General features: G+C 40.5%; 1 protein-coding gene across 7 annotated transcripts; it reads right to left on the bottom strand.

The window, feature by feature from the left end:
* Positions 1 to 27,552, bottom strand: kiz (kizuna centrosomal protein). 7 transcript variants are annotated; one of them, XM_030391529.1, is made up of 17 exons: positions 27,533 to 27,552; positions 27,100 to 27,285; positions 26,484 to 26,546; positions 25,775 to 25,937; positions 24,424 to 24,498; positions 22,479 to 23,094; positions 22,088 to 22,337; positions 18,894 to 19,013; positions 18,040 to 18,204; positions 16,404 to 16,566; positions 14,124 to 14,280; positions 13,583 to 13,645; positions 12,103 to 12,195; positions 11,555 to 11,624; positions 4,342 to 4,386; positions 3,876 to 3,922; positions 2,646 to 2,961 (listed from the first exon to the last, which is right to left on the bottom strand). In XM_030391529.1, exons 1-17 carry the CDS (start codon positions 27,535 to 27,537, stop codon positions 2,858 to 2,860), a joined length of 2,385 nt encoding a protein of 794 aa, XP_030247389.1. In that variant the 5' UTR covers positions 27,538 to 27,552; the 3' UTR covers positions 2,646 to 2,857. The 7 variants fall into 7 exon arrangements, with proteins under 7 accessions (XP_030247388.1, XP_030247386.1, XP_030247385.1 ...); XM_030391528.1 differs by lacking the exon at positions 4,342 to 4,386 and having other exon boundaries at positions 1 to 2,961; positions 3,876 to 3,882; positions 25,775 to 25,907; XM_030391526.1 differs by lacking the exon at positions 4,342 to 4,386 and having other exon boundaries at positions 1 to 2,961; positions 3,876 to 3,882; positions 16,416 to 16,566.

Genomic DNA, 27,552 nt, shown 5'->3' on the forward strand with positions numbered 1-27,552 from the left:
TACACAAAAAAAGATTAGAGTTTATTTTGTGACAACTTCTCAAACAACGATGATCTTATGCAGAAACTCACATATGTTGTGAACAATGATGCAATGGCAATACTGTTACAAGGCAACGAATAAAGACATTTGAGCAGATTGCTATTTGAATTCGCAAAGTTTTGTTCTTTGTGTAATCCACTGTAATCCATATTTGATGTCAAAATTCTGGTTGTTGCTGCCGGGTAGCTGGTTTGTGATGTGTGGTTGTTTGTTGACTGCTGTGTTGTGCAACAGCAGACCGGTTACTATTACAGCACCTTTGTAACATACAGTATACATTGATCTCTATGGGCACACAAAGAATGAACAATAGTATTAGATGTATTTACAGACTCCATGTAAACAATTGATTGTGTGCATGTTATGGTTTTGTTTACCCATTTTGCTTGAAAACATAATTCTAAATTGTAACTAATTTTGAAGCTGATGATGAAGACAAGGTTCTCTCTTTGAGCAAATGTAGCTGCTAAAAGGCAGCAAATTTGACAGGAACTTTTCACAATAGAAGGAACGAGAATGTTAAGTCTGGCATTGCTCCTCACAGATGTTCTGTTATGGTTGCTGTGCTTATTATCATCTGAAAGGGACATGCTTGCAAGGGCAGTTGAGTTTAAATTTGGGGCACCTTCACATCTGATAAAGAGACAAAGAAACCTTGAGTTTTCATTTTATAGAAACACACAAGAATTGGGTAAGTCCATACGCACACACATACTTTAAAATCCACCCTGATGTTAATTAATTTGACATTTAAACTCTTTAAATATCAATCTCTGCTACCATCATACTATCCTTTAAAATAATTATTAATATTGGCCGTGTTTGTATTGCAGGCTGAGACGACAATCTATTAACTTTGTTTAATAAATTGTAAACCAGAAAACCAGCCCAGAAAGAAAATGCTGATGCTTAAGGACACCTTTTCATCAAGAACCATTAATATCTGTGTAACATTAAGCTCAGCTCAGTCATCCGAAAAAGTTATAGATATGGCCAGTTTCAATGGAAAACTTCACTAAAGGCGACTACCTTTAGATCCCTGTGTTCTTTCAAAATGGAAAACATTTGCTTTAATCAAGAAAAGGCACATGATTGAAAAAGAAAATTATTTTTTGCATAAAAGATCATTTAAACACTACAGGGGTGGAAGTAACTAATAACAAATATTCAAATTACTCAAATTAAGTCTTCCTTTTTGGGTACTTGAACTTTTGCTTTTGTGGGTATTTGTTCATGTCTGCAACAGTGAAATCAACTTAAGTTAGTTTCAAAATCATAATTGTGTAGTGAGTACAGTTTTGAATTCATATCCAAACCTTCCATCTGCATTTTTGTAGCCAATGATGCTATCCAATCATAAAAGGGCCAATGAAAATCCTGACATTCCGACAAACCCCACCCGATTTTCTGCACCCTTTCCATCACTGCACATTTGTCTAAAGATTGATGGGGGTTGGGAAGAAAAAAAAAATCGACATGAACCACCTTCACAAAACCACAGCTGGAAGAACTGAGCTCTGTCTAATGTCAACTTGATGGCGAAGCCTACACTGCAATTGAGTCAGTCACTATATGGATAACACCCCTTAACCACAAGATAAAACCTTCCTCACATGACAGCCTGTCTACATGCGCTCGAAAAAGAATGAGCTAGATATCATCCTCCTCATCATCGTCATCCCTCTGGCATGGAATCAGAGAAGTTATTTTAAAAAATGTTATTGTGTTAGTACACATTAGTACAATATAACTCCACTTCCACTGTGAGCTATCTGTCGCACACAAGTATCTGTTGACATGCTCCTTAACATGGATATTATGTTAGGGAGCCTTTTAGCAAACTCCAAATTATTCTGCCACAGTCCCTTTTCTCTGGTGGGTCAGGGCTGTCTGAAGCCATTATTGGTAATGAATGTGGAGTCCTACTTTAAAAGGTTCAGGCATGTAAAGTCACCTAAAGCTGACTAATGGAATCCTGCTGACACTGAATGCCAGGGGCTTTTACCACATCCCAGAATGGCAGTTTTGGAAATTTACACTACAGACATAATGAACTATAAATGTAAACTTGGGAATGTAGCCTCCCACACAGCAGCTCGGAGTTATTAATAGCTACATAACGCTCAACATGCTGCAAAATCATAAATTGCAGAAGACTACCCTGTGGTTTCAGCAACAATTCTGCTCCTCATAACTCATTTGCACAATAATACTAAAGAACTTAAACATGCGTCTTTCTGTAGCATGGACAAAGGTATTAAAGAAGCAGCTGTGAAAATACGTGGAGGGTTTGTTGGAGGTTCTAAATATTCTGAGTTTGTTAGCGCTACAACACTTTGTGCCCTGGGAGATGGGCCTCTTCAGCAGGTTCATAGGTCGCGCAGCAGCGTGCAGAGTGGCCATTGTGCTTTGTCATTTCACAGGTGACTCACATCATTACACTCGAGCATGCTGGAGGTAGAGCACTCGGAGATGCTTGCAGCATTCAAAATGCATGATTTTCAGCCTAGTGCAAACAAATCGCTTTAAAAGATCAGTTTAATCTATTTCGAGCTGTTATTATGAGCTGGGAGAGTTGTTCAGATAAAGAGACTGAAGCAGGGTTAACATCAGAGTGTTGGACAACTCTTCACATACTTTACCCAGCGTGAGAGCTGTCAACTTTATTATTTGTTTTTATGATACAGTGTGCATATGATTTACAATGCAAACCACTAAAATCATGGTCAGGGGGTGAATTACTGTGAACCAACCTGCCTGAAATTTTTCCAGCGATATAATGTAGTGCATAAAAATAAATGTCTGCAGGAAAATATCAGTCGCAGAAGTCGTCAATGTCATCGTTGTTTGTGCTGAAAGGCTGAGGACGTAATGCTGCTTCAATGTCTGAGTTGCTGTCATCCGATTCCCCCCAGAAGGCTGTGGAAAAAAGTGAAGTGAAAAGAAAGACAAGATTACATTATTAGAGCAGAATGTTTACTATTGCACGGTCCCCATGAAGTGTAACCTTTTACACCGCATTTATCATTTCTTTATCGTTACAATTCTACACTCTTTTGACAGGCACTTCAAGATTTAAATGCGCTGAAGCTGCAGCTTACCTTGAGCTTGATCTCACCATGTAAGTCTTAACATTTGACCCTTTACATTTATGAATCTCTTGTCTCGTTAACTTGTAGTGACAAAATGCAGTTCACGTGATCAGATCACCACTGAAAATTAAATACAGATGTGACAGTGGCAACCACGGAGTCCAACTGCTCAAGCCATATTCAGAGTATTGTTTATCTATCTGTCTATCTATCTATCTATTTATTTATTCAGCAGCTCAGATCTAAATTTGTCAATGGAGTGATGAACTGAGATGCAATCTGTCTCCAGATTTATAAAGACATGTCATAAAAGGTCAACAATGTGATGAAAATGCACTTTTCTGATTGTTCTCCATTAGAATCAGCAATGCTCTGATTTAAATCATATAATATCTTGTTACCTAGGGTTTTTGTTGAAGGTTTCATCAGTGGCCAGACATTTCCCTAAAAATGTACCATTTTACTTATTTATTAGAGGATTAGGTAGTGCTTGCTGACAACTTAAATCTAAGCTTGCAGTAACTTGAATTAGGCTTCAAGGTCATTTTCTTTCATTTACACACACTCAAAAGACATGGCTGCATTTACAGAGAAATTTAATCAAACAGTTGGTGTTTTTACGAAGCTCAAAATTTGTCATGTCTACACAGGAACCTCTTTACGGTAATCTGTTCAGTGTAATTAACCTTTTTTTGACACCGTGTTTTCACACGCAATTGAAATGACTTTGTCTATACTCACCTTTTGACTGTAGAGCAGAATGAGCCTTTGAGTTAGTGTTCTCTTTCCTGGAGACACAAAAGACAGTTATTAGCCTTGTAAAGTTATTACCTTAGGCTATTCTCTGAAAAAGAGCAACTAATTCTCACTAAAAATAACAAAAAAGGGAAAAACACAGGCAGACCGTGTAGCAGAGGTAAGTTCCTTGACTCCTGTTCTAATTGTGCCAAAAGACTTCCACAAGGCCCTCTTTATTCAAAAATAGTCCAAAGACAGGGTTGCCAGGTTCCCATAGCTCCGGTGATATCGCTATGTAAATGTGTGACCTACGAAAAGGCTTTGATCTACCTCAATGCATATGCAATAAGGCCCCCCGTCCCAATTTTAAAGGCCCCCTCTTTAATTTACATCATCACAGAGCCCATTCAAAACCCCACAATATAGCCTCATCATCTCCCAGGTTAGCATACATATCCATATGGCTTACTTGTTTAGTTCGGACTGCCTATATCCGAGCAGTGTCAACGCTTTTCTTGGAAACAGGAAGAGAAAAGATGCCGGATTTTAAGTAAATGAGCTTGAGCAAGAAAAAAAAAAAACAACTCTTGTGCGGTGTGTCCCTCCATCTGCGTCATCTCAAACCCATGACCTCTTTGATTGTCATCCTCTCAATCACACTCATCTCCTCATCTCTTCCTGAGCTAAGTCTTGGCACATGTGACTGTACATTGAGTATAAGGACCAAATTACGCTGGCAGCGTTCCAATTGCTATCTTCTAAACTATATATTGCAGCTTTGCACCACTCAAGGCAGAATGAGAGAAAAGGGATGCTACATCTCATTCTTAACAGTGAACAGATTGCTCCATGCTAAAAGCAATATACCATACAGCCAGTATAATCACAGGAATATAACCTTTACATTCATATGCTGATAGGACTTCCTATAGCCCATTCGGATGATTCTTGCTTCTGTTTAGCCAGCATGGTGAACCTCGGGTGCTTAAAATTCTAACATATCAATGCAGAGGCTGAGTGAGGAAAAGCAGTGCCAAATAAACACCCTGCAAAGAAAGCAAAGAGACAATGACAGACAATCTGACTGCAAGCTTGAAGGGACGCTACAGATGAGGGTGTTGCAGAAAAAGAGAGCCCAGTACCTATATTTTGTTTTGCCAAAATATGTGTATGTCAGAAAATGCTTAATTAAATCTTGTGAATTTGGTGAATGGAGAATATTGCAGATGGTGTTCCTTTTGGTCAGCCCTATTTTTAGACAAACACTATGACAGGTACAGTGTCTGGTTTGTAATATTTCCCCAGCCTGTGTTATGGTTATGAGCAGCAAATGTGAGTTTTTAACACTTGCCAAAATCGTTATGTACTGACTACAGTGGACTGACAGACGACTGTACACAAAATGATTTAGTTAAAATCATGCATAATGCAACTTATCATTAGAGCTGCAACAATTAATCGAATAATTGATCAGTCAATCGAGAGGAAATAAAGTGCCACGTATTTTGAAACCAAAATTGATAACATTTGCTGGGTTCAGATTCTTTAAATGTAAGGATTTGCAGCATTCTTTGTCATTTATGACTGTAAGTGAAGAATCTTTGTGTTTTGGAGTTTTTGTTTTTTTATAGATTTAACAACCTTCTTATGAAAATAACCTGCAGCCTCATTTAGAATGAAAATAATCTTTAGCTGCAGTCCTAATAATTGTTACCTATGTTTGTAAAACCTGATATATGAATCGTGAGTCCTTTATTAAAAGGGGCACTATGTAGTTTTGGAGAAAAAATTCAAACACAGAATTTCATTAAAACATTAATGAGGAAATAATACAAACTCAGAAATACATGTTTTTTTATGACTGAAAAAGCAAACTGTTCTAATGGGAAATGAGGTCCCCTCAAAATTGTTTGAAGCTAGAAAGGTGGCAGGGTGCGCAGAATATAAAAAAAAGTAAGTGAGTAAATCAGTCAGTGAAGATCTTTGTCTTCTGATTAAGATTCCTTCCCCAAAACTGCAAAGTGCACCTTTAACATTCAGGTTTTGGAAGGAGAGGACCAAATTATATATCTTTTGTATGTCCATTAGTGACAATAACATTTTTTCCCCTCCAAAACTATACCATAAAATGCATTACGTGTTGACATATTTGGGGATAGACTATGGATGGATAATAAACTGAGGAATATATATATATATATATATATATATATATATACATTTTAAAAAGGGGCAGTCACATGCACTTTCAGTTTCACATTAAACTGCATACGAGATAAAGTAGAGTCATCCAAGCAGGACTCCACCGCGAGGACTAGTGCATCCATTTACAACTGTTAGGAAACAGACCCTGCAGCGACAAAAATACAGCAATATTCTATACGATTACTTCCTCTCCTTTGCCACAATAATAGCTGTTACGGAGAGAAAATTAGGCTTTTCTTTTCTTGAACTTCCCCCTGGGATGGGAATGGTCTATCAGCTGTTCCACTTCAGTGAGGGACAGGACTGATTTCAAGACAGGGTTATTACCATAGAGAGCCCAGTCTGGATCTGACCCCACCAATCTAATATTCCGTTTCCATAAACATTTATGCCAGTTCATCTTCTGCTGAGTTTCCCTTAATTGAGGCAATAATCTGAATATGTAAGACTGGGCTGGCCAGTGTTTTACAAGCTCTGTTAGACAGAGGTGAATGTAATGTGTAAAATGATGCAAATTACAGCTATTGTAATGTCCTCTTTTTTCCACAATGGCTCACTCATTCTCTTTCTTTGGCCTCTGCAATCCTTCCATATTGTTGTTTATCTCAAGTTTTAACAGTTACAGTTGGTGTCTGCTATGCATATAGCCATGATGACCTTTAAAAATTGTATGATGAGTTATATGCACAATTGGAGTTGGAGGAGAAGGGTATTTTTTAGTGCTGTCTGTGTATTTCCTTAATCAAAACTCTGTTTTGTCAGATTACACAAAAATCAGATAACTCTCAAAGGTTACACCTAAAGCTCCTAAATTTACATGTTTTGAAGTCATTCTCATATCAGGTTGTAAGAATATAAGTTGGCTGGAAATGCAGTGATTTATATTCTGCAAATACTACAAAAACCAAGGCAATCATGTTATCACGGTGTGCGCACAAGATGAGGGAATTGGTACTATTTATCAGGTACAAGGGGAAAAGTGACATGTTTCTTTAAGAATAACACAATGACTACTCATCTTGCAGAAATCCAGGCACTCTGATGGAAGTTAAAAGCCCTTCTGAGACTATTCTCTACATTTTTAGATCTGGCGTAGGAAAACATTTTGCTTTGTTTGCCCCTGAGAGCAGCATCATTCTGCTTTGCCACATCTTTTGCGATATATTTATAGGCATGTCTGCTGTGGAACAAATAAACAAGATCAGTTGGGAAGAAGACCAATTCAGCTGAAACAACATGCTGTATAACACATTTTCATATAATACAGTTAATGCAGCACAGAAATATAGAAATATGAACAGCTACAAGCTCACACCTAACCTGGGTATGTGTGAGTGTTGCTGCTATATGTTGTGAATAAAACTGGGATTCTTTTTTTTATATATATATATATATATATATATATATATATATATATATATATATATATATATATATATATATATATATATATATATATATATATATATATATATATATATATATATATATATATATATATATATATATATGGTACATACTGTCCTTTCAAATAGCAGTTTAAAGTAATTCCCAAGTAAGACCAGAACATGTGTTCTTCGAGCCACTAAAGACAGATTTGACTCATAATCCCACAGTCACATTTGGGAATGTGGTGGCTGTAGGAGGAAATAATGCTTACAAAGCATTTAACTGCCTTGCACAGACCGACAACTAGAAAACTGCTTTTATTTACCCTGGCTTTTTTTAAGCTACTGCCACCCACACACAAATGCTAATAGCACAATAGCACTTTTGCGCAGCGGTGCTTGTCTAAAGGTAAAGGGAGACCCATCACCTCATCATTCCCATCAACTCCTACTCCCATCCCAGCTATGACCCCACAGAAACATTGTTTAGGCTCCTGTTTAGATGTACTCTAACAGGCCTGAATGGTAGCAGGATATAGCCCTCAGTAGGGGGCAAACAGTGAGAGGCAACTGTGAGTGCACTGCGAGTGGGCACACTCTAACGTGTGAGTGCTCTCTGCTGGCAACAAGTAAGTACTGCAGCTCAGAGAAAGAGGTACTGGGCTCAATGATTTGAGCACTGCGTGCTCTCCTCCTGACTGTTGGCAGTCTAGTGGAGAAAGCCAGCGGAAGGGATGGCTGGAGGACAGATCATTCATCTCATTACTTTTTTTTGGTGATTTATAACCCGTGTGAGCGTGGACTAACATTTGCTGGCTTGTCCACCACATACACATCAAAGTATAAAGAATGTGGAAAAAAATTATATGAACAAGTTGCAATGTAAAGCAACGCAACAAAACACAATCAGACACAACAGCTTAATAAATGACCACAGATTTAAAAACTGAATATGCGTCTTTTGTGTTTTTGGCCTCAATAAACTTAAAGAAATCACAACACATGTACTTTAGTAGAGTAATAAAAGCCAGAGTAAATATCAAAATGAACAAACAAAAACACAGAAAGTGTTAGAAAGCCAACTGAATTGTTTGCTGGTTGGAGGCAGCCAATGTTGGACAGTGACCTCCTCTGGTTGGAGCCTCTAAATGCCGCCTCACTCTATAATCACGGTATTGTTTGTCCTGTTGAGACCCAAGCCTACACAGAAGGAGGAGATTAACTATTGCATTGTCAAATCTAAAAAGAAAAAGAAAAATGCATAGTAAGTATGTATCGGTCATTTTCTGAGAGGATATATTGTCCAACGGAAAAATTCACAGAAGTACAGATTCCACCTTCCTTATTGTGCATCTACTTTGTGCTCCTAATTATATTGTGCGTATAACTGTTTAGAGAGATTATGGAACAGGAACCCTCCAACTTTCACTACCTCTTTGTCCAGTAGCGTCTCTCTGTCTCCCTCTATCTCCTGCTCTCCTCTTTCTACGTCCCCTCCCCTCCAGTCCTTTTTCTCAGCTCATGTCCCTCTTACCCATGCAATCCCTCCTCCCAGTGAGCTGGAATCCACACACATCGAGAGAGAGAGAGAGAGAGAGGGAGAGAGAGAGAGAGAGTCTGATTTTGACACTCTGAGTGATTTGAGGTCGAATGCTTGAGCACATCCTGTTGTCCAAGGCAAAGCTGTAAACCACTAATTGTTGAGTCAAGGTTTTTGTCAAGCAGGCACTAGGCACAACAATCATCACACCAGCTGATGGCTGGAGGATTCTGTGTGTGTGCCTGTGTGTGTGAGTAGGCACATGTTTTGAGGCATTTTTTAGGATCAAAAACAGGGTGGAAATAAAAAGGTCTTAACAAACCCAAAATAAAAATAAGAAAGGAGTGGCATCTGAAATGCCTACAGTAGAAAGGAGCACAATGATTCTTTGCGCCAGAGGAAGCAGTGGCATGCACTTGCATACAAAGGGGAACAAGTGGTCTTTACATGGAGTGCAGCTGCTTATTAAGACTCACTCCTTCGTGCATTATTCCTTTCATCCCCACTCAACCACAAAGTGATTTTACTTTGCCACTCACAAAGACAGCAAAAGATTTCTAATGGACAAATCAGTCGCTTCCCCGCGAGTTATAATACAATAAACAGCACATTCTATAAAAGTATCTGACTGAAAAACACTGTGTGGGAGAGAGCGGGGAAGAGAGAGAGAGAAAAAAGAATATGAAAGACCTCAATTCTCTACAACGCCATAATAGTGAAATGAGCACATATAAATGTGTTAAGAGTATCTCTTTGCATCTTGTATAGACTGCATGTATTTAATCTGTAAAGCTTATTAAGGCCCTAGTCATTGCTATGCAAAGCAGCACCCAGTGCTTTTCTCTCGCTTTTCAGCCGAGTGCAGTGTTTGGCCAATAGGACTGGCCCCCCGCCTCTCATTCTGCATTCATAACATGCAACATTTGCACAATGTATCTCTCAAAGGCCCTGAATAGAAGGCCTTAATACTCATGTAAACAACTGCAAACCAATTACTTAATGAATCGGGCCCACACATAATGAGGAGCCTCACAAAGGGCTATAAATGCATTTTTTGCACTAAAGCCTCTGCTTTAAACTACAATCCCTCTGCTCTAGTCTAGGCTTAACTGGCAAATCATAATTATTGTCTAAGACAACAGAGAGGAAGCCATTTTTTTTTATTTTGAGTCCAGTTCCATCCTCCTTTTGATGTCACTCATCAGCTCGCTGACAAAATAAAGCAAATAATTAACTAGTAGGATGGAGAAGGGGTGGGTGGGGAGGGCAGTACAGGAAGACAGAGAGGAAGAGGGGCAGAGAGATGAAGAAAGGGCAAGACAGCGAGAGAGTGAGACACAGAGAGAAAGGAGAGAACCAGGGCAAGAGCAGGCTGCAGTGTTATGCTGCCGCTTAAGTGCAGGGCTTGTAGACCACTTGTGGAAGCAATAAAGCGCAAGAAGTGACTGTGGTAAGTGGAATGCTTAAATCTAAGCGTCCAGGAGAAGCAAGAAAAGACAGGGGAAATTGTTGTATGACCAAAGAAACCATGATAATGACTAGAAGCTCTTAGCCCTGCTCCCTCACGAACCCTAGTGAGATTACAGTTTTTCTTAAATACACAACTCTCAACGCTGCTCACAGCATTCAGTTTCTAATTTTTTGTCCTGCAAATTTTGTTTAATCACACATATTTTGGGCTTCCCATGCACGTTAATGACAGGGAGACAGGCACCATCTGAGAGGGTCTGGGCCCGAAAATTGGCTCATGTTTATTAAAGAGGGTAGTCACTGGGGCTGGCAGTAGCAGACATCAGCAGCTATGAGGACCACAATAGAGCCAGCCCATTAGGCCCTTCCCTGGGCTAATAGGCAGACTGGGAGCGCCTGCTTGCCAGGCCAGGGAGATACGGACTTCACCCCTTGTGTCAGCGTGGTGCCCAGTAATCACATGAAATCAGAGAAGATTATTCCTCATAACGTTTACCCAGCCATTACTACAGCCCAAATGGGTTCGCAGTGAAGAGGTGCTCTGAGGACCCACATGCAATTGCAGATTTGATGAAGTCGTGTTGATATTCAAATGTAACCACGACAGTGTTAGCTTCCACCAAGCTATTTATCATTAGATCTTCTTTTTCAAACCACTTAGGGTGCTGATTTGAGCAGCCTAAATGCATTTCAAGGGTGAAAAATGAAAGGACATTTGTCCTTGTCAACACTTGAGTCCCCTTCTTTCAAAACAGTTGTCCCTGATTCTCTTCTTGACATCATCTGTTTGCATTCTGACAACAAGCGTAAAGACAGTGATATTATGACTCCAATTTTTTCTTTTTTTTGTGGTAGTTTTATTGCTTTTGATTTCTAAAACCTGGCTGAACCCAGCAAACAGTGAGTGAGAGGGGCTTTAGGGGCCTTTTGTCTTTGTAAGCGAGTTAATGGGTGGCGGCCCCTTGATCTTATGGAAATGAACAGGGAATTATGAGAGTGGCCATGCAAATGTACATCAACCACTTTGGTGTCTGGTGGCCCATTTCCTGTGGCCCGTTGAATAATAACAATGTTCTTACCGAGGGTAAGGGTCTTGATGTGAGGAGCGTTTGGCCCTCCCCAGGTCCTCTTCACGGCCATGATTTATTCCTTAAAAGAGCAAACAGGGCCCGATAAAACCATCTGATTTGGACATCTCTTCACAAGCTAATGCACAATGTATATTAATATAGAATCTTAAGACACAGATAATGAGAAGTTAAGGTTGAGTATCTTAACCTTAGTGTTAGGATTTCTTGATGTGTAAAATTCATTTTTTGTTTATGCACATCATCTTTGGCGCTCCTGGTGAATTATAAACATGCAACACCTAAATTCAGATGACAAGATTACCAAGATGTCGAGACTTTTTGAGGGCTACAAATGAGGATAGGAGCCAAAAATGGTCAAGAATACTAGGAGTAATAGCTTTGTGCTTTGACTCTCATTAACCTAGCACCTATGTATACAACAAATACATCTTTATGGGTTGTCCTTATGTGTTGTGAGAACACATGGCCTTTTTTTGACCAATGGTTAGGCTCCAGTTGCTAGCTACTTGCCTGGCAGAGTGGATCGCATCACTCACCTGAGAGGTCATCATCGTCCTCCTCCTCCTCTTCAGAACTCTGCAGCCTTTCCTGCATGGCTGATTGTTTGAGTAACTGATATGCTTTGGTTTCTGTTCAGACACACACAAGCGTGCACACACACACACACACACACACACACACACGCACACACACACACACGCACACACACAAAGTCACAGTCAAATATTTGTTTAAAACCAAGGTTTCCAACTTTCAGAGGTTTCTGTGTTTGATGAGACAACACGCTTCAGTAGCTGAGTCTTTCGGTCTCACTGCTGAACAGAGTGGCGGAAAACACTGTGCTCAATCAGCTAAGCTGTTGATTCTAGCCTACAGTCTGTAGCAACAGTTTCCATGAGACAGCAATCAGAATCTCACATTATCTCAGAATCCCCTACCAGGAAGGCAACGATTGATTTTCTGTTTTAAAAACGCTCATAATTACTTTCCACCGCACTAGAGCAGGTATCACATTTGAAAGGAGTACAGTGACTGCGCAGGCAAGAAACAACGGAGCAGAGGTAAATAATTAATGGGCTGTTGTCTCAGTGATGTTGCTTAAAACACACAAATCAAATCACAGGACAGAGCAAAGTTGTGATATTGTATGGCCCAGACATAACATTTTTAAACTTGGTTTCATTACAAAGGTACCACTTTTAATCATTTCCTGAAAACAATGCAACATTTACAGTGCATAAAAATCTCCAGTGTTATTCCACCCACTGCACTTTACACAGCATTGCTTTTACACGTATTCTAAACACACCCCCACTAGATACACAGATGTGCATGGCTCGGCAATTACTATCAGCTCCAAGGTCATGGTATTTGATTGTGACATTGATGTTGCTCACCCCAGCAAAACCCCTTCCTTGAAAAATCTTTGGTCTTTTTTTTTTTTTTGTGTGTGTTGGACCGGTTATGGCTCTTTTGATTAAGTGTAGCGATCGGAAACTGGATTCATTCTGCTGGCTGTGCACCTTAGGGTTGCAGACACATGAAACACCCTGTAGGAAATCTGATAGCCAAGGGTAATATAGGGTTGCTTTACATTTCAGAGGTGCAGCTCAGGGCTGGGCACACCAACTGCTTCCAGGATGCCTTCACATCTAGTATTTTTCAAGTCCAGCCTTGCCAGAGCATTGTTTAGAAGATAATGAGAGCCAGTGACAGATCTCTCAGGCTTCCCACCCTGGCGTCCTGACAATTAAAGCAGCCGCATTATGCCGGGCCAGCGAATTATCAATTTTGCCAGAATGCCTCAGACCAGGCTGAAAACATAGCTAGTGTTTTCTCGGAGATAATTAGAGAGAACTAGCGCGGCTCTTCAGGTGGGACTTTGACCCTGGTTTCACCTTGATCATCCTGCCTCAGCCATTGTGTAAAAGAGCCCATTATTCACTGCAGTGGGAAGAAAACAAACCACAACATAAGGACAGTGTGAATGCGGAGGCACCGGCGATGCCTTTTTACCTCTAATAGGAACACTTTCCACAGGGCTTTCGTCCTGGCTGTCCTCTTCAGTACTTTGTAGTTCTGTAAGAAAGGGAAGGGCATAGTGAGAAGCGGAGGCAGGGAGGAAGGGAGTTTAGGGATAGAAATGGGAATGGGGGGTCTTTCTTTAGCTCTGAATAGAAGGCTGTATGAAAACTGGGCTGTGAGGGATTTATAAAAAAGCTCTATGGTGAAATTGATTTCTTTTATAAAGGGGAAGTTTTAGTTCTCTGCAGCGGTAGTTTGTAAAAAATAGCAGTAGTCTAACATTTGTTCCTATTAATGGTCTTGTTACATATTACTGGGCAAAGACAGACTTATCTCAGTGTGGAATGGTTTGGATATGTGTGGGTGTGTACTACTGTCAGCCGCAACAAGACCAAAACACTTGCTGGAGACAGATTTTTAGAAAATGCCACCATTCCAGTGTTACTAATAACCAAAAGTCAGCAATCTAATATTGTCTTATAGTTAGAATTTCTCAGGCTTATTTAATATCACCCTTATAATCTTCAGTAACCTTGGATCTGTTGCTTCTGCATCGGCCTGGTGGGCTTCACATCACCGTCAGCCAGGAGAGAAGGAGGACCACACGAAGAAGACAAGTCACTCTCGTCCTCTGCTGAGGGGCACTCCTCACTGGACCGGGACACAAGTGTCCTCAGCAGCACTTTGGCCTGCGAGCAGCACAAATTAAAACCACACTCTTAATTGTTCCCATTTTGTGAAGGAAGTGTCAAATTGAACTCTCGCCGATTAGGCAAGTCATTTACTTTGGCCACGGCTGCTCGCACAGAGGTGCAGCTGTAGTGCGTGTTCAAACGCCAAGAGAAAATAACTTCAAATTCTCTCGCTCGTTTAACTAAAAAAAGATTATTTCGCACACTTTCGCTCCCGCTCTCCCTCTCAATCACACTTTTTTCCCCCCTCCCTCCCCCCGTCTCTCCCTCTCTTCTCATCCATGAGATTAGAGAAGCGCCTAAAGAATGCAATCACCCTGGCGTTAATGTGCAACACATTCCAGATATCTCCCCCTCTTGGCTGAGAGAATTGAGACAAACTGCTCTCTTCCTCCCTCTCCAGCTCATTTTTTATCTCTGGGGAGATGAGGATACACAATTAAGAGGAGCTGTTCCGGGAGATGAGGAGCAGGGAGATGCCACACACCGATTTCCTTTCTCTCCTTCTTCCCTCCCCCATATCAAATCCTGCCATCATCATCTCTCTTTTGTGATCAAAGACTGCCTCTCAGCCTCAGATGGCCATTTGCTACTTTTAATGAGCACTAATATGGAGGGGATGATCAGGAGGATTTTGACAGTAACAAACTTTAAGTACGTTGTAAGTTGTTATCAATAGGTCGCAGTGAGCATCGACAATGTACATGCTTTCATTTTCTGAGAGGGGAAGGGAGGCAAACACATGCCAATCTAAGCTCGCCACTTGGTATTTGATGCTGCTGCACAATAAAAACTGTCTTGATCCTTGTCCCCAATATCCGTCTTTGTTCTTTTTTTAGATTTAGTCAAATGTACCGTGGGTTGAGGGCTCTCGCAGACCCACTGCATTTTAAATATCAATGAATGCAACTGTTAGCACTTGAATATTCAAAGGGCCTCTTTGAGTGTGTGCATGCGAGCTGCATGCTCCCATTTGTCAGTGTAGCCAGGCTGTATGGCATTACGTGAATGGAAATTTCTGTTTGCTCTTGTGTGTGGAGAGTAAGCTGTTGTATGAGAGGACAGAGGGGAGAGAGAGAGAGAGAGAGAGAGAGAGAGAGAGAGAGAGAGAGAGAGAGAGAGAGAGAGAGAGAGAGAGAGAGAGAGAGAGAGAGAGAGAGACAGACAGACAGACAGACAGAGAGAGAGAGAGAGAGAGAGAGAAATGAAGGGAGAGAGGGAGAAATAGAGGGAGTGAGAGAGAAATAGATGGAGTAGATGGAGTGAGAGAGATAAACAGAGAGAAAGATTTTCGCTCAGGCTTTTCCTGATGCACTTGGACACAATGATGTAGATGGCAGCGCCTCTCTTCCTTTTGTCCGTTCATATTTTCAAGAGGCTCTACAGTCTCCCTCTTTCCCTCTCTCATTGCACTGGGGACACTGGAGAAAGATCTCCAAGCCACAAGAACCAAGATGAGATGAGTCCACAAAAAATAATAACACAAAATACTTGTGTGTGTGTATGTAACTGCTTCTGCAGATGGAATGGTGCACTTTCTTATAAAGTGGGATTCCTGACAAATCTCTTGACTTTATCTTTGGCCTTAAGTGTGAATATTAATTGTAATTTCCTTCTTTGTTTAATTGAGCATGATCTGCACAAGGTCAATGAGTGGGAAATTTAAAATAATCCTGTCCGTTGTGGAGAAGGTCCAAATGGCTCCCCCTTTCAATCGGACCCAGCTGATGGCTATACTTTTGGCTAATACCAAATTAAAAGCAAGTGTTTCTCAGATGAATACGCCACATGAGATGACAGAAGCCAAGCAGGGGCTGTAATTTGCGATTAGCACATGGGTCAGGGTTTCCCTTCTGTCTAGGTCAATGTGTGGAGCAATCTGATGAGTAGGCAGCCGGAGCTTGGTTTCAAACACCAGACACAAAGAGGGCACTCAGTACCAACTACAGCTCTCTTCTAAAAAAACATGCAAAGAAACAAAAACACTAGCCTTTTAAGAAAGAAGAAAAAGGAAGCCATTTTACTCCTGTAGTCATATGTGTGTGTTTATGTGCTCTGAGTGCCAGTGAATGCAAGTGTGCGTGACCCCCTATTTGTATGTGTAATGGGATTGTACGTGCCTCCAACGCTACCTGGTGGCTGTAGGTGGCATGGCGCTCCAGCAGCAGCGGTGTGAACAGCTGGACCAGGCGCTTAGTGCTGAGGACACGGCGCTCCTTGAGCAGGAGGGCGTGCTTGAACCAGCGATCCCACAGCCGAGCGGCATCAGGAGGGAGGCTGGCGCTGCAGTGAGGGTGGGGGTGGGTTTGGTAGAAGAGACAGAGAGGCTTTCTTATCAAATAAACAGTAGGACATCTACAAATAGTCATAATTCTACCTCCTTCCAATGAAAAATTCTTCGACTATCAAGAAAATTGAGGTTGCTTAAAAGTTCGACCATTATGTGAAGACATTTGAATGTGTTTGTCAAGCTGTTTTTTATGAAATACTCTCAAAAAGGTTGTGTGCTAGTCCACCTTAAGACACTTTAGAAGATAGAAATCATTAATGAATTCCAGTTAACACTGAATACACAGAGACAGCAATATAGCTCCTGGTTTCAAAGTGGATAACAGGTCAAAAAGCCAATAGGTATCTCGACAGAAGAGAGAGGGACATGTGTGTCTTTGGACTGAGTATATAGCAGGGAAGGTCTCAGTGGAATCAATAGAGTAGTGAAGCAGAGCATGGATTTGGCTCAGAGTATAACTACTCATTATCCAAAGGACTGGAAGTCACAGATAGGGCATTTTAATTTACTCATGACATTCACCCGTGCAGTGTTACCGCACAAGGTGACACCAAAGATGACCTTTACATTTGTGGACAAGGAAGACTGTATCGAATGGTAGCGTGCAATATCGCAGCGTCTCTTGTAAGTGCGTGCTCCCTCCCCCACTTTCTGGGCCACAAAAAAAAAAAAAAAAAAAAAAAGAAAGTGCACAGGCAGCTACCCACTCTTGGTCTGAAAAGTAGAATTCACCTTTACAGTAAGTCTGTTCACTGTCTCTTTGAAAAGAGAAGAAAGGTCTACTGACCTTTACATTTCAGCACATTGATATTTCTGCTGTGCTGCTATTCTATTTTAGCACTATTCACTAGAGTTGTTGAAAATGTCTTTGTCCACACAAAACACACACTTTATTACATAAACAATACTTTATTTTAAAATTGTTTGTTATTTTCTTCTCAGAAATCTCCAGTTATTTTAAATGCAACATTATGTAAAATATGTATATGACTATTAATGATAATACTTGGTTAGGTCATTGTGACTCCATTTCAGAATACAAAACAAAAGGCAACACTTTAGCTTCAGGTTCTTGTAATAAGGGTTAATTAATTAAGGTAATAAGGCTCCTATAAGGCCTATAAGATGCTTATTAATATCAATAAGATATTATAAGTGTTAATCATAGTATAATAAATATTAATTGTAAGACTACAAATACCATAAATGATAGCATTATAAACACATTTATTAAGTTTAACTAAAGTGAGCCATTGTTAAACTTTTACCAGACTATTCTGTTACTTTATTATGCTTAATATATACTTAATCATGCATTCATTTGTGGTTAATTATGCACTTATTAACAGATGATTATGCAATAAATACTTTGAAATTCTATAAAGCTTTATCAAAACAAACACTCACGATACAAACACTGACATCAGCCTTTGGTGTTAGATTGACAGAGAAACCAGGAGCCTTACCTTATTTCATTAGGCTCAGTGCAGGACTGGTGAGCCCTTACTAGATCCTGTGGTAGCAGGCAGCCCTTTGCTGTGCTCCATGACAACCTCTGAAGCTCATGAAGGATGACTGCTCCACATGCTTCAAGGTCCTCGTCATTCAGACTTGCTCCACCGTTACAAAGGCTGTCCAATATATAGAGAGCAGTCAGCTATTGCCCATGGAGCCCCGGCCTCAGCCTGCGGGTCAGGAGTACATCCAGCAGCAGCTAACACACCACACACAATATAGTATAATCATACACATCAATGCACATACACATTTGCTCACATTATATCATAGTAAGACTAAACAAACATGGTGATGGTCGTGACACAAGACGGCCACCCCCCCTTACTACGCAAGATAGTGTTGACATCATTTACAGCACTCATGTTTGCACAGATGGGGATAAGTGTATACTGGGTTTAGAAAGAGTGAGAAAGTCTCCCTTTGCCAGACATTTATCCGTGCTTTACAACAAGAACTCCAATTACGGTAAATTAATCGTGCTATGAAATATGAAAAGGATTATGAAAAATAAGCCCAGTCTAATGAAACACATTCTCCATCCTCCATCTCCCTGACTCCCAATAACAATTCAACAGGGTGGTAACTAGAACAATCCCATGTGTTTGAAAACCCCTCAGAAATAAAGACATGTGCATGTCGGTTGATGACACTCCATCTAAAGTGAGAGCCCTTGGCAGGAGGATAATATGTTTTCCTCGTCTGCACGGGCTTCCCCATGGCTGTTAAATAAATATACAAAGCATTTAGTTAGTGAGAAAAGGGATAAGACTGTAAAGTTTGAAGAACGACAGGAAGAGCACACCTGATAATTCTATTGAGTCGTCTTTCATCAATTGAAGAACCTCCATACACGCAAGTCTGTTCACAATGGAGTCGTCCTTCGATTCTGTCTAGCAGATTAAAGAGTCCTTCCTGGGAGAGACTAAGGAAAAAAAAAAGCAATACCCATTAATGTAGTGAAAAGAAATAAAAATGGAGGGTGCAATGTGATCGATAGACCTGCCATTTGTTTCCAAGAAAAAAAAGAAAAAGAGGATTCCTTTTGATCAGAAAAATCTGTGACACATTTTTTCCAGGCAATTTCCTTGAGGCGCTCAAGGACTGCTGGAAGAATCTGATCACAACAACGCCACCGCAACAATACAGGACTTCAATGATTTAAAGCGTGCCTGTTGATGGTGCCACTTGTGATTACAGGTCGCATGGGAAAGATTGTAAAACCTGGCATTCAAACTAGAGCTTGTAGAACAGGCTGCCTACTATTGAACTCGAACTTTAAATCAGCTATATGCACTTACATTGCAAAATAAACTTCATAATGAATATTCAATATGATAATACAAATAACCAAATGAAAATGTTAAAGATCTGTTACATTAGCAGAGTATCACATTAAAAAGTCTATGGGAAAAATGCAACCATAAAAAAAAAGAGAGACCTCAAGATGATTTCTTTTGGTGAGAGATTTACACTTTAATCTGGTCCTGTTTGAGGCTGCAAAATAACAAATGGAAGCCTAATGCATGTGGATATTGGGAATCCATCTCTTTTTTGAGAATTAAGCTCTGGGTGGCCCTCATTGAATTCTCCCGGAAACCCCAAGCCGAGAGATCCTGAGACCCGCTACATAAAAGGAGCCAAAAAAGAATTTATGACAATCTGTAATGGGCTCCTGGGTTAGGGGTCAGCAAACAATTGCTCCCTCTTTTTTGCAGGTTGTTTCCTGGTAACATCCTGATTAAGCTGGCAGCTTGAATTATATCCATGACATTCTGTAGTGTGCAATCCGTCTGTGCTAAGTCCTCTTCAGTGTGGCTGAAGTAGCATAGGCAAAAGCTCTATCTTTCTCTCTCTCTCTCTCTCTCTCTCTCTGTCTCCCTTATCGTCAGCGTGGGCCTTGAAATAGTCATCTTTCTCTTTCCACTTTATTTGTCAATGCTCTTCAAAAAGAGACCTTTAGAGAGGGAATTAGTTGTGTTTTTCTGCAAACCTCTCTCTGTCTCATTGTATTGTTGCCAGCTTCCATGTCAAGGTCTCCAACCTCACTTTAGATGCCGCCGTTGTCCGTGTGTCGACATCATCAGGAGCGCATTGTTAGCTAGGAGGAAGAGGTCAGCCTCTCTGCAGCGATATTGCTCCACATTGTACAGTGCTGACTCTGGGGTGATTTACCACACAGAATGGTCTCACCGTTGAGTGATTGGTGTCAGAAGAAGCTCACTGTGCTGGCACAGGCAGCAAATATCACACACACAGGAATAGAAAAATGTACCACAAGTGATAACAACACAATGAGTGCAGGGGCCGCCTGACTAAATATGGGATATGTCCCACTGCACTATGAACACATGGTTTACATAGTTCTGTGCTGAGATTTGAATTGAAAACCAGAAAAACACACATCTGAAGGATATTTGTGAAAACACGCTGACCTAATGACACTGCAAAACATTTACGTTATTGTTCATTTTTTTTTACACATGAATTGGATTTTTAAAAACTCAACTTTAAATTGAATGACATGCTGTCACCATCATGGTGCATCGTGCAGTTCAGGGACGACATATTGGAGAGCAGGACACAGTGAGGCCATTATGTTGAGTCTCGAGGAATAAAAAAAAAAACCTGGAGGATATTTCAGTCGTATACTGTCACTCACCCGAGCTATGCTGGAGAAGAAATATAATGGGATAATCTAATGAATTGCCCAGGCTTGTTTTTCCTGACTGTGAGCTGAATGGAGGCAGCGATATAAACTCTAACCTTAAGAGAGCAAGAGGGAGAGAGGGAGAGAGGATAGAGACTGGATGCTCTCGGAGCTTTACATCAAAGCCTCCGGTTTTCTCCTCGTACACAGAAGCCCTCCGTGTTAACAATGAAAGCTGCAGCCCCCACCATCGTCTCCCAGCACAGGCTAACTGCGGTTCCTCTTGAGGTCATGCTATAAACAGTATAACAGACCACACAAAAACACAGTCATGCACAAACAAACATACTACACCCTCAGAGCAAAAATACAAATCTTTCATACTACTCTTGATACATAAAATGAACAGGCACTTTCTTTTTAAATACAGCATTTGATTTTAGATAATGTTAGGAAAGGTTCTTCATATTTTGCAGTCACAGTAAAATTATGTGTTTGTTTGGATAACATGATTGTGAGCATATGTGCAACTGGATGCTGAATCTAAAAAAAAAAAAAAGGCATATAGTTTTAGACAAGCATAATGCATGTAACCCAAAGACAGGACACAAAAGTTAGGCACTGGGACTGTCCCTAAGAAAATGGTAAGGAAAGAAATTACACACCAAATAAAGTTTTCTTCTTCTTCTTTGAGAGCACAAGAGGTCCTGTTCAAAAAATACTACATATTCTAGTGACAATGCAGAGGCTTTGGGTGCAAACATTCACATGGGATTTTCTGTGGCTCTAACCCCATCCAAAATGATCCTTCAACTCAGAGGCCATCATCACGCCAAGGATTTGTGGCTGTAAGTGCTGTCCACATGCCCACCCTCCAGAACACTCTATGGTGCCACAAATTTCCTCCTCCATTGGGGACTTCCTGAGGTCTCTCAAGCAGAAAATTGCTCTGTTACAGCATTATCTTGGATTATGGCAATATTGTTGGTGACAGGTCCTGAGCTCTCCCTATAAGATGCATCACTGCCACCACCACCGCAGCTGCTGCTGAGCTATAGAGAGCATGGTGGCGTGGAGCGTGACTCCCACAATCCTTTCTGTCAGCCTCTGATGTGATGGTGGCAAGGACTGAACAGTGTCTTCGCCCGCTCCTATCATTACCAGCCCTCTGTTGTTCGGCATGGCTGTGCACAACACTCTCCTTTCTCACTTTGCTTAGCTTTAAATCTTGGAAACACATTCTGACTGCATTGTGCATTTAAGAAGAGCATATGCCATAAAGCAATCAAAATGTTGATGCACTTTTAACAATTCCAGCAACAGTAGTACAGAAGTCATACATACTGTACCTTTCCAAGGTCACTAGTGGAACTGAATTTAACTGTGGTGTTTTTTTGGACCCATCAGATTGCAGGGATGATTCACGGCTGTGCTGATTGTGATCATCGCTCCCTTGAGAAGTGGCACTCCTCTCAGGTGCCACACCCTCTGGCAGATCCTCTTCCAGCTCAGATTGTGTCAAAGATATGGACAGGTCACTAGCACTGCTCTCTGACAACTGCACATCAGAACTTGGGGGGGTGACACTCTCACATCTATCTGAATGTAAACACAGTGCAGTGCACAATCACTTATTTTAAATCTTCAAAAAGGGCTAAATAAAGTGTTTTCAACTGTCACTTTGAATAAAGACACTAAAAAGATATAACAAGGTAACAAGCAAGGAACAGCATTGCAAACCTGGTGTATCTTGAGCTTCTTTTCCAAAAGTGGTCTGAGGCATCAAAAGGCTGAGACCTCCCTCTCCGTCTTCCATTATGGGTGTGTGATCAGCGACCTCACGGTAGTCAGTGTGTTCTGCAGGGGAATTCTCAGCCTTCATTGGGCTGCTGCCGCTAGGAGAAAGATTCTTCTCAGGACGCGTCAAGGTCACCAGAGGTGACCATTCTTGTTCATCATCACTTCCAAAAGGCACATTGCCAGCTGCGCCTGTTAAGGCACTAACAGATGGGAGCACCACCATCGTTCTTTCATGTTTGTCACTCAAATTACAGCCGTCAGGGGAATCGTTTGAGCCTGAAATGTCATCTGATAAATGTGCTCGGTTGCTGTCGGCATCCTCTCCGCCAACTCTGAAGTCCTTCAAAAGGCCACTTGGTAGACGTTCACGGGAGTGCACGCTGCGATTGGGTGAACGATGCAATGCTTGGCGTGAGTGTACACTTGTGGTGCCAGCTTCAGCGTCAGACCCTCTGGAGGTCTGGTGGCCCATAAAAATTACTGCTGGTGGTTGTGTAAAATCCTTAGCTATGTGAGAGAGTGAGCGGTCCTGATGCTGGCTGTGCACAGCTACGACCTGCAAATATAGGGAAGAACAGCGTATGTAACATGAAATGTATTCATTTTCGGCAAAAAAAAATTCCATTGCCTCATTAAAATTATATTTTTCAAGGCATAAATATCATTCTAAACTTTTAGATTTCTTGTTTAGCTTAATTTTGAAAGATATTCAGCTCAAGTGTGTTAACTATCCACTTTGCAACTTTGAATAAGTGTATCTTACTTGGGCCAAGGTCGGAATTCTTTTCACAACATCTTTCAGCAGAATGTCTCAGGATCAATGTTTTAACTTTTCATCTTATTAGAAATCCTTTAGACAAGTTTTGATTCATGTCTGCAATGTCACCAAGGGGGGGAGAGAGTGAAGCAAAAAAGCCTCCCTCCAAACATAATAACAAAAAGCATGGCTTCTGTTTCTTTTCTGATAAGCGTCTTAAATACCAAACAGTTAGCTGCTTAATAACATTCACTGTAAACCATGCAGCCTGCCCAGCAGATCCACAAAGTAGGTAAAAAAGAGGAAAAGTTAATTTCTTGGCTGAGTGATTCCATCGGTAGCTGCAGGGCAAAGTAGAAAGTGTTTCACTAAAGTAGCAATTGATTCTTCTATCAATCTGCGGCACGCGTGTGCTCTTCCAAGGAATGTATTAAATATGAAAATCATATCCCGTTATCATCTGTCTCCAGCTTTCAGCCCGGTAAGCTTCCCTTAATGAATGCTGCAGCCTGAGGGACATGCACACTGCCAGCCAATGGCTTGTATGCATAATGGAGTGACGGTACCATTTTGCTCATTACAATATCGACAGGCTGACGGGGGTTTTGCACACAGTTACAAGTGACTGCTCTAGACAGCATGCTCCAAGTTATTATGAGATGTCTTAGACATTTCATCTAAAAGAGCTTTAACTGCTTTAAGTGAAGGGAGAAAGCAGCTATGGGCTTGAACTACATCGCTTGTACAGATGCACCAGCTAGGATTAGACACCTGTGCTATTACAGATACACAGTTTAAATGTAGACTCCTCTACAGATTTACGAGGCATAATGTCTACTTTCCTTTGTTGTTCTAAACCTGAAAACACAGCTTGATAGAGCTGAGATTTGCATAAACCTTGTAAATATTTCAAAAAGGAAAGATCCAACATTAAAAAAAAAAAAAACAAGTGCCTTTTGCTCAACCATACAAAAATATGTGTAAAACACCCACACACAGAGGTCACAAAATACACAGCAGAAGAGGATTAAAAATACATAATGCAGAATTATGTTACTTCCAAACAGGAATACTATTGTTATTACTATACTAGTAGCTGACATTTTATGTTATATATATCAATATTACCTTTTCTGCATTATGCTCTTGTTCCATTTTCTTTCTTGCCTCCATTAAACTGGAAATCCTTTTTAAAAATCCAGCCTGTTAGAGATTTGAGAAGAGAATGATACACAAAGATAAGAGCTAGATAGATAGATAGATAGATAGATAGATAGATAGATAGATAGATAGATAGATAGATAGATAGATAGATAGTGCTGTGCTGGTGAATATTATCTGCATGTGGCATGAAAGAGGTTGAAACGTCAAGCATCGGTCAATCACGGTCAATCAGATGGGGTTTTCCCCTGTGAGTGTCCTCTGTAACTACTGACACCCTTTAACATTTATCTAACCGGCCAGACAAACTGCCTTAATCCCAACTCCAATTAAAAAAACCTAATGGCCTCTTCAGGGGCACTTGGATTAGCTCAAACATGCCACACATTTTCATCAGAACAATGGCTGCTTTACAACAGACAACTTTCAGAATTTTTCATTTATTCGCTTTTGTATTTGAACATTTTTTTCACTAACAAAAAATACAACATGCAACATCTCAGCACGTGCGTGTGCACCTTCACCTTTCTCACAGTACATTTGAGAATGTATGCTCTCCATTGTACTAAAACACAAGAGTTTAAACAGAAAAATCCGTGTAGTTTTACTAAATGGAAACAAAGAGCGATAGGACAACCAAAATAACAACAAACATGTAGGACTCATAAAGCATAAAGAGGAAATAAACCAACTGCTTGAGGGGAGAAAATGACTAAACCTCTGGAGCACTTCAGAGTCTCTATATTGGGCAATTAACTCAGCGAGTCATAATTAGCCAATTTTGTTAATTTGATATTAAGCTGTCAAGCACTGTCGTTGAGTTTTAAGTGATAATCTGACTGGCTCATTGTTTTCTCCCTCATTCATTTGCTTGTCATGACAAATTGCACAGTTTGAGTGTTTACTATTGTCACATCAAGCAGTTTCAAGCAAATGTTTCGACTGTGTGGTAAAAATGACAGCACAGCATTAGGGCAAATGTGAAGGAACCTGCTTCATTAACAAATATAGATTCCAAATCAAATAACTGGTTAAACTGTAGGTCTGTGATTTTACTGTTCTTATACTAAAGTCACACTGCATTTGGCTACCTGTTAGATCACGTGTTTTTTTTTTTCTAAATACACAGTTTTGAAAAATGAAAAGATAACTTTTTTAAAATTTCAATTTTTTTTTTGAAAAAACAGAAAAATTGTCTGAAACTGGATCGAGCTCTGTTGACAGACTGTTTGGAAAGATTTATTTTACCATACATAATTAAAAGAAAAAAATGTTTTATTTTTCCACTGAATGTGTGTATGCGTGTGCGTGTGTATACCTTTTCTTGTTGTAGAGGGCCACGGTCAGGACTGTATTCCTTAATGCCAATTTCTATGCACTCCACATCTCTCAGAAGCTCAAGGTTTCTCATTTTTGCTCGTGCTTCCCTGTCACAGATTTCCTTGAGATAACTGCGCAGTTTGGAACATTTTATCTGTGAGCTGAAGGCAGTGGAGAACTATTATTCCAAAGATATATTATCTAGGACCATTGTCAAAAAATAAGAGCTAGACTTTTCACAAGAAAAGGTTAAGCACAATATGTTTTAAATTAAATGGCATTCTCGACTGTCTTATCAACCGCAGCTTTGCTGCTTCGACCTGGCATGTTAATATTTATGAGTATCAATGTACAATGAAAACAGGATGATCTGCACACTTCCAAATGTGCATTGTGCTTGTAAAACACTTGCGTACTTGGGTGAAAATCATCACAAATGCCTGGACCTTCTTTAATTTTTCCAAATGAAAATACTAACAAAACTACATACAGTATATACAGTGATGATGCAGTGGTACATGCAGTATATATACTCATTAATTTATTTATGTTGTACATTTGCAAAACTAATTTAACATGAACTGACATATACGAAGCGAGGACTCCAACTTAATTATGTCAGATGTTTTATTAACGCCTCGTGTGAAGGTCAGGGGATACACGCTGTCAGGTAAATTCTTTTATATAAAGTAATCGGTATAACTTACATTCGTTTGTCAGATCTGGAGTAAGAGAAAAGTTCCTTCTCCAGCTGCAGCCTCCGCCTCTCCCTGCACGCTCAACAAAGTCAGAGGAGCTGTCACACACACAACACTGCAGCATCTCCGTGGCTAATTTGTCGCTAATTATCAGCACTATTGACGGTACTTATCAATTTACTCATTAAAAAACGTATGAAAAAAGTGTGCCAACTTACACGAATACGTTACATACAGTTAGCTTAAAGCATATGTTAATGTCGACACAATTATTGACTAACGCACCCAGTAAAAGGGCACGAGCGTTAGCTTCATACGAACTTTGGCTAATATGCTGACGCTAATGATATGTCAAGATACAGATATGTCAAGTTAGCTTTCCATTCATCTATAAACATGCGAGAACACCCTCAACGTCACTGTTGTGAGCAAACTGTGGCGTCCGAAGTAAACAGGCTAATTAACTAGCTAGCTACACAGCATCTCCGTCTTCCCTCTCTTGGCTCGTTAGCTAAGCAGCTAGCTGGTTGTCTCTCCGTGCCAAGCGGGCAGCAGGGATCACAACTCGAGCTCGCGGTCTCCACCAGGCCTTGTTCACGTTATAGAAAAAAGGACGAAACCTCACCTTTTATGCATGCTCAGTTGGATCGATTTGATCTTTTCATAATACTGGTCCTCGCTGGGAGTCAGGTTTGCCATTTTCGCCCGGTTTTGCGCTACTGCAAAGCGGAGACGGGGAGGAGGCGGGGGCGGAGGAGGGTGGATGGTGTTTACGTTGGTTGCCATGAGCACCGCTTCCCAGAAACCACTGCTGATAAACACAGAGAGCACGTGGTACGAGCTAGGGCGCGAGCGTCTCTTGATATTATGTGTTAAAACCAACTTTAAACAGTAAAGGTACGGCGTTGAACACGAAAATGAAGTCTTGCTCGCACACATGTGTGGTAAGGTGTCGGGTAAGGAACCTATTATTTAGTTAAACACAGAGCACATTAATTGTATACGAATTTAAACAAATTAAACGAAGTATAAAGAATACCTCCAGGATGAATTATTACCTCATAGTTCTAACATTTGC

This window comes from Sparus aurata, chromosome 16 (assembly GCF_900880675.1).
Source record: "Sparus aurata chromosome 16, fSpaAur1.1, whole genome shotgun sequence".
Lineage (NCBI taxonomy): Eukaryota > Metazoa > Chordata > Actinopteri > Spariformes > Sparidae > Sparus > Sparus aurata.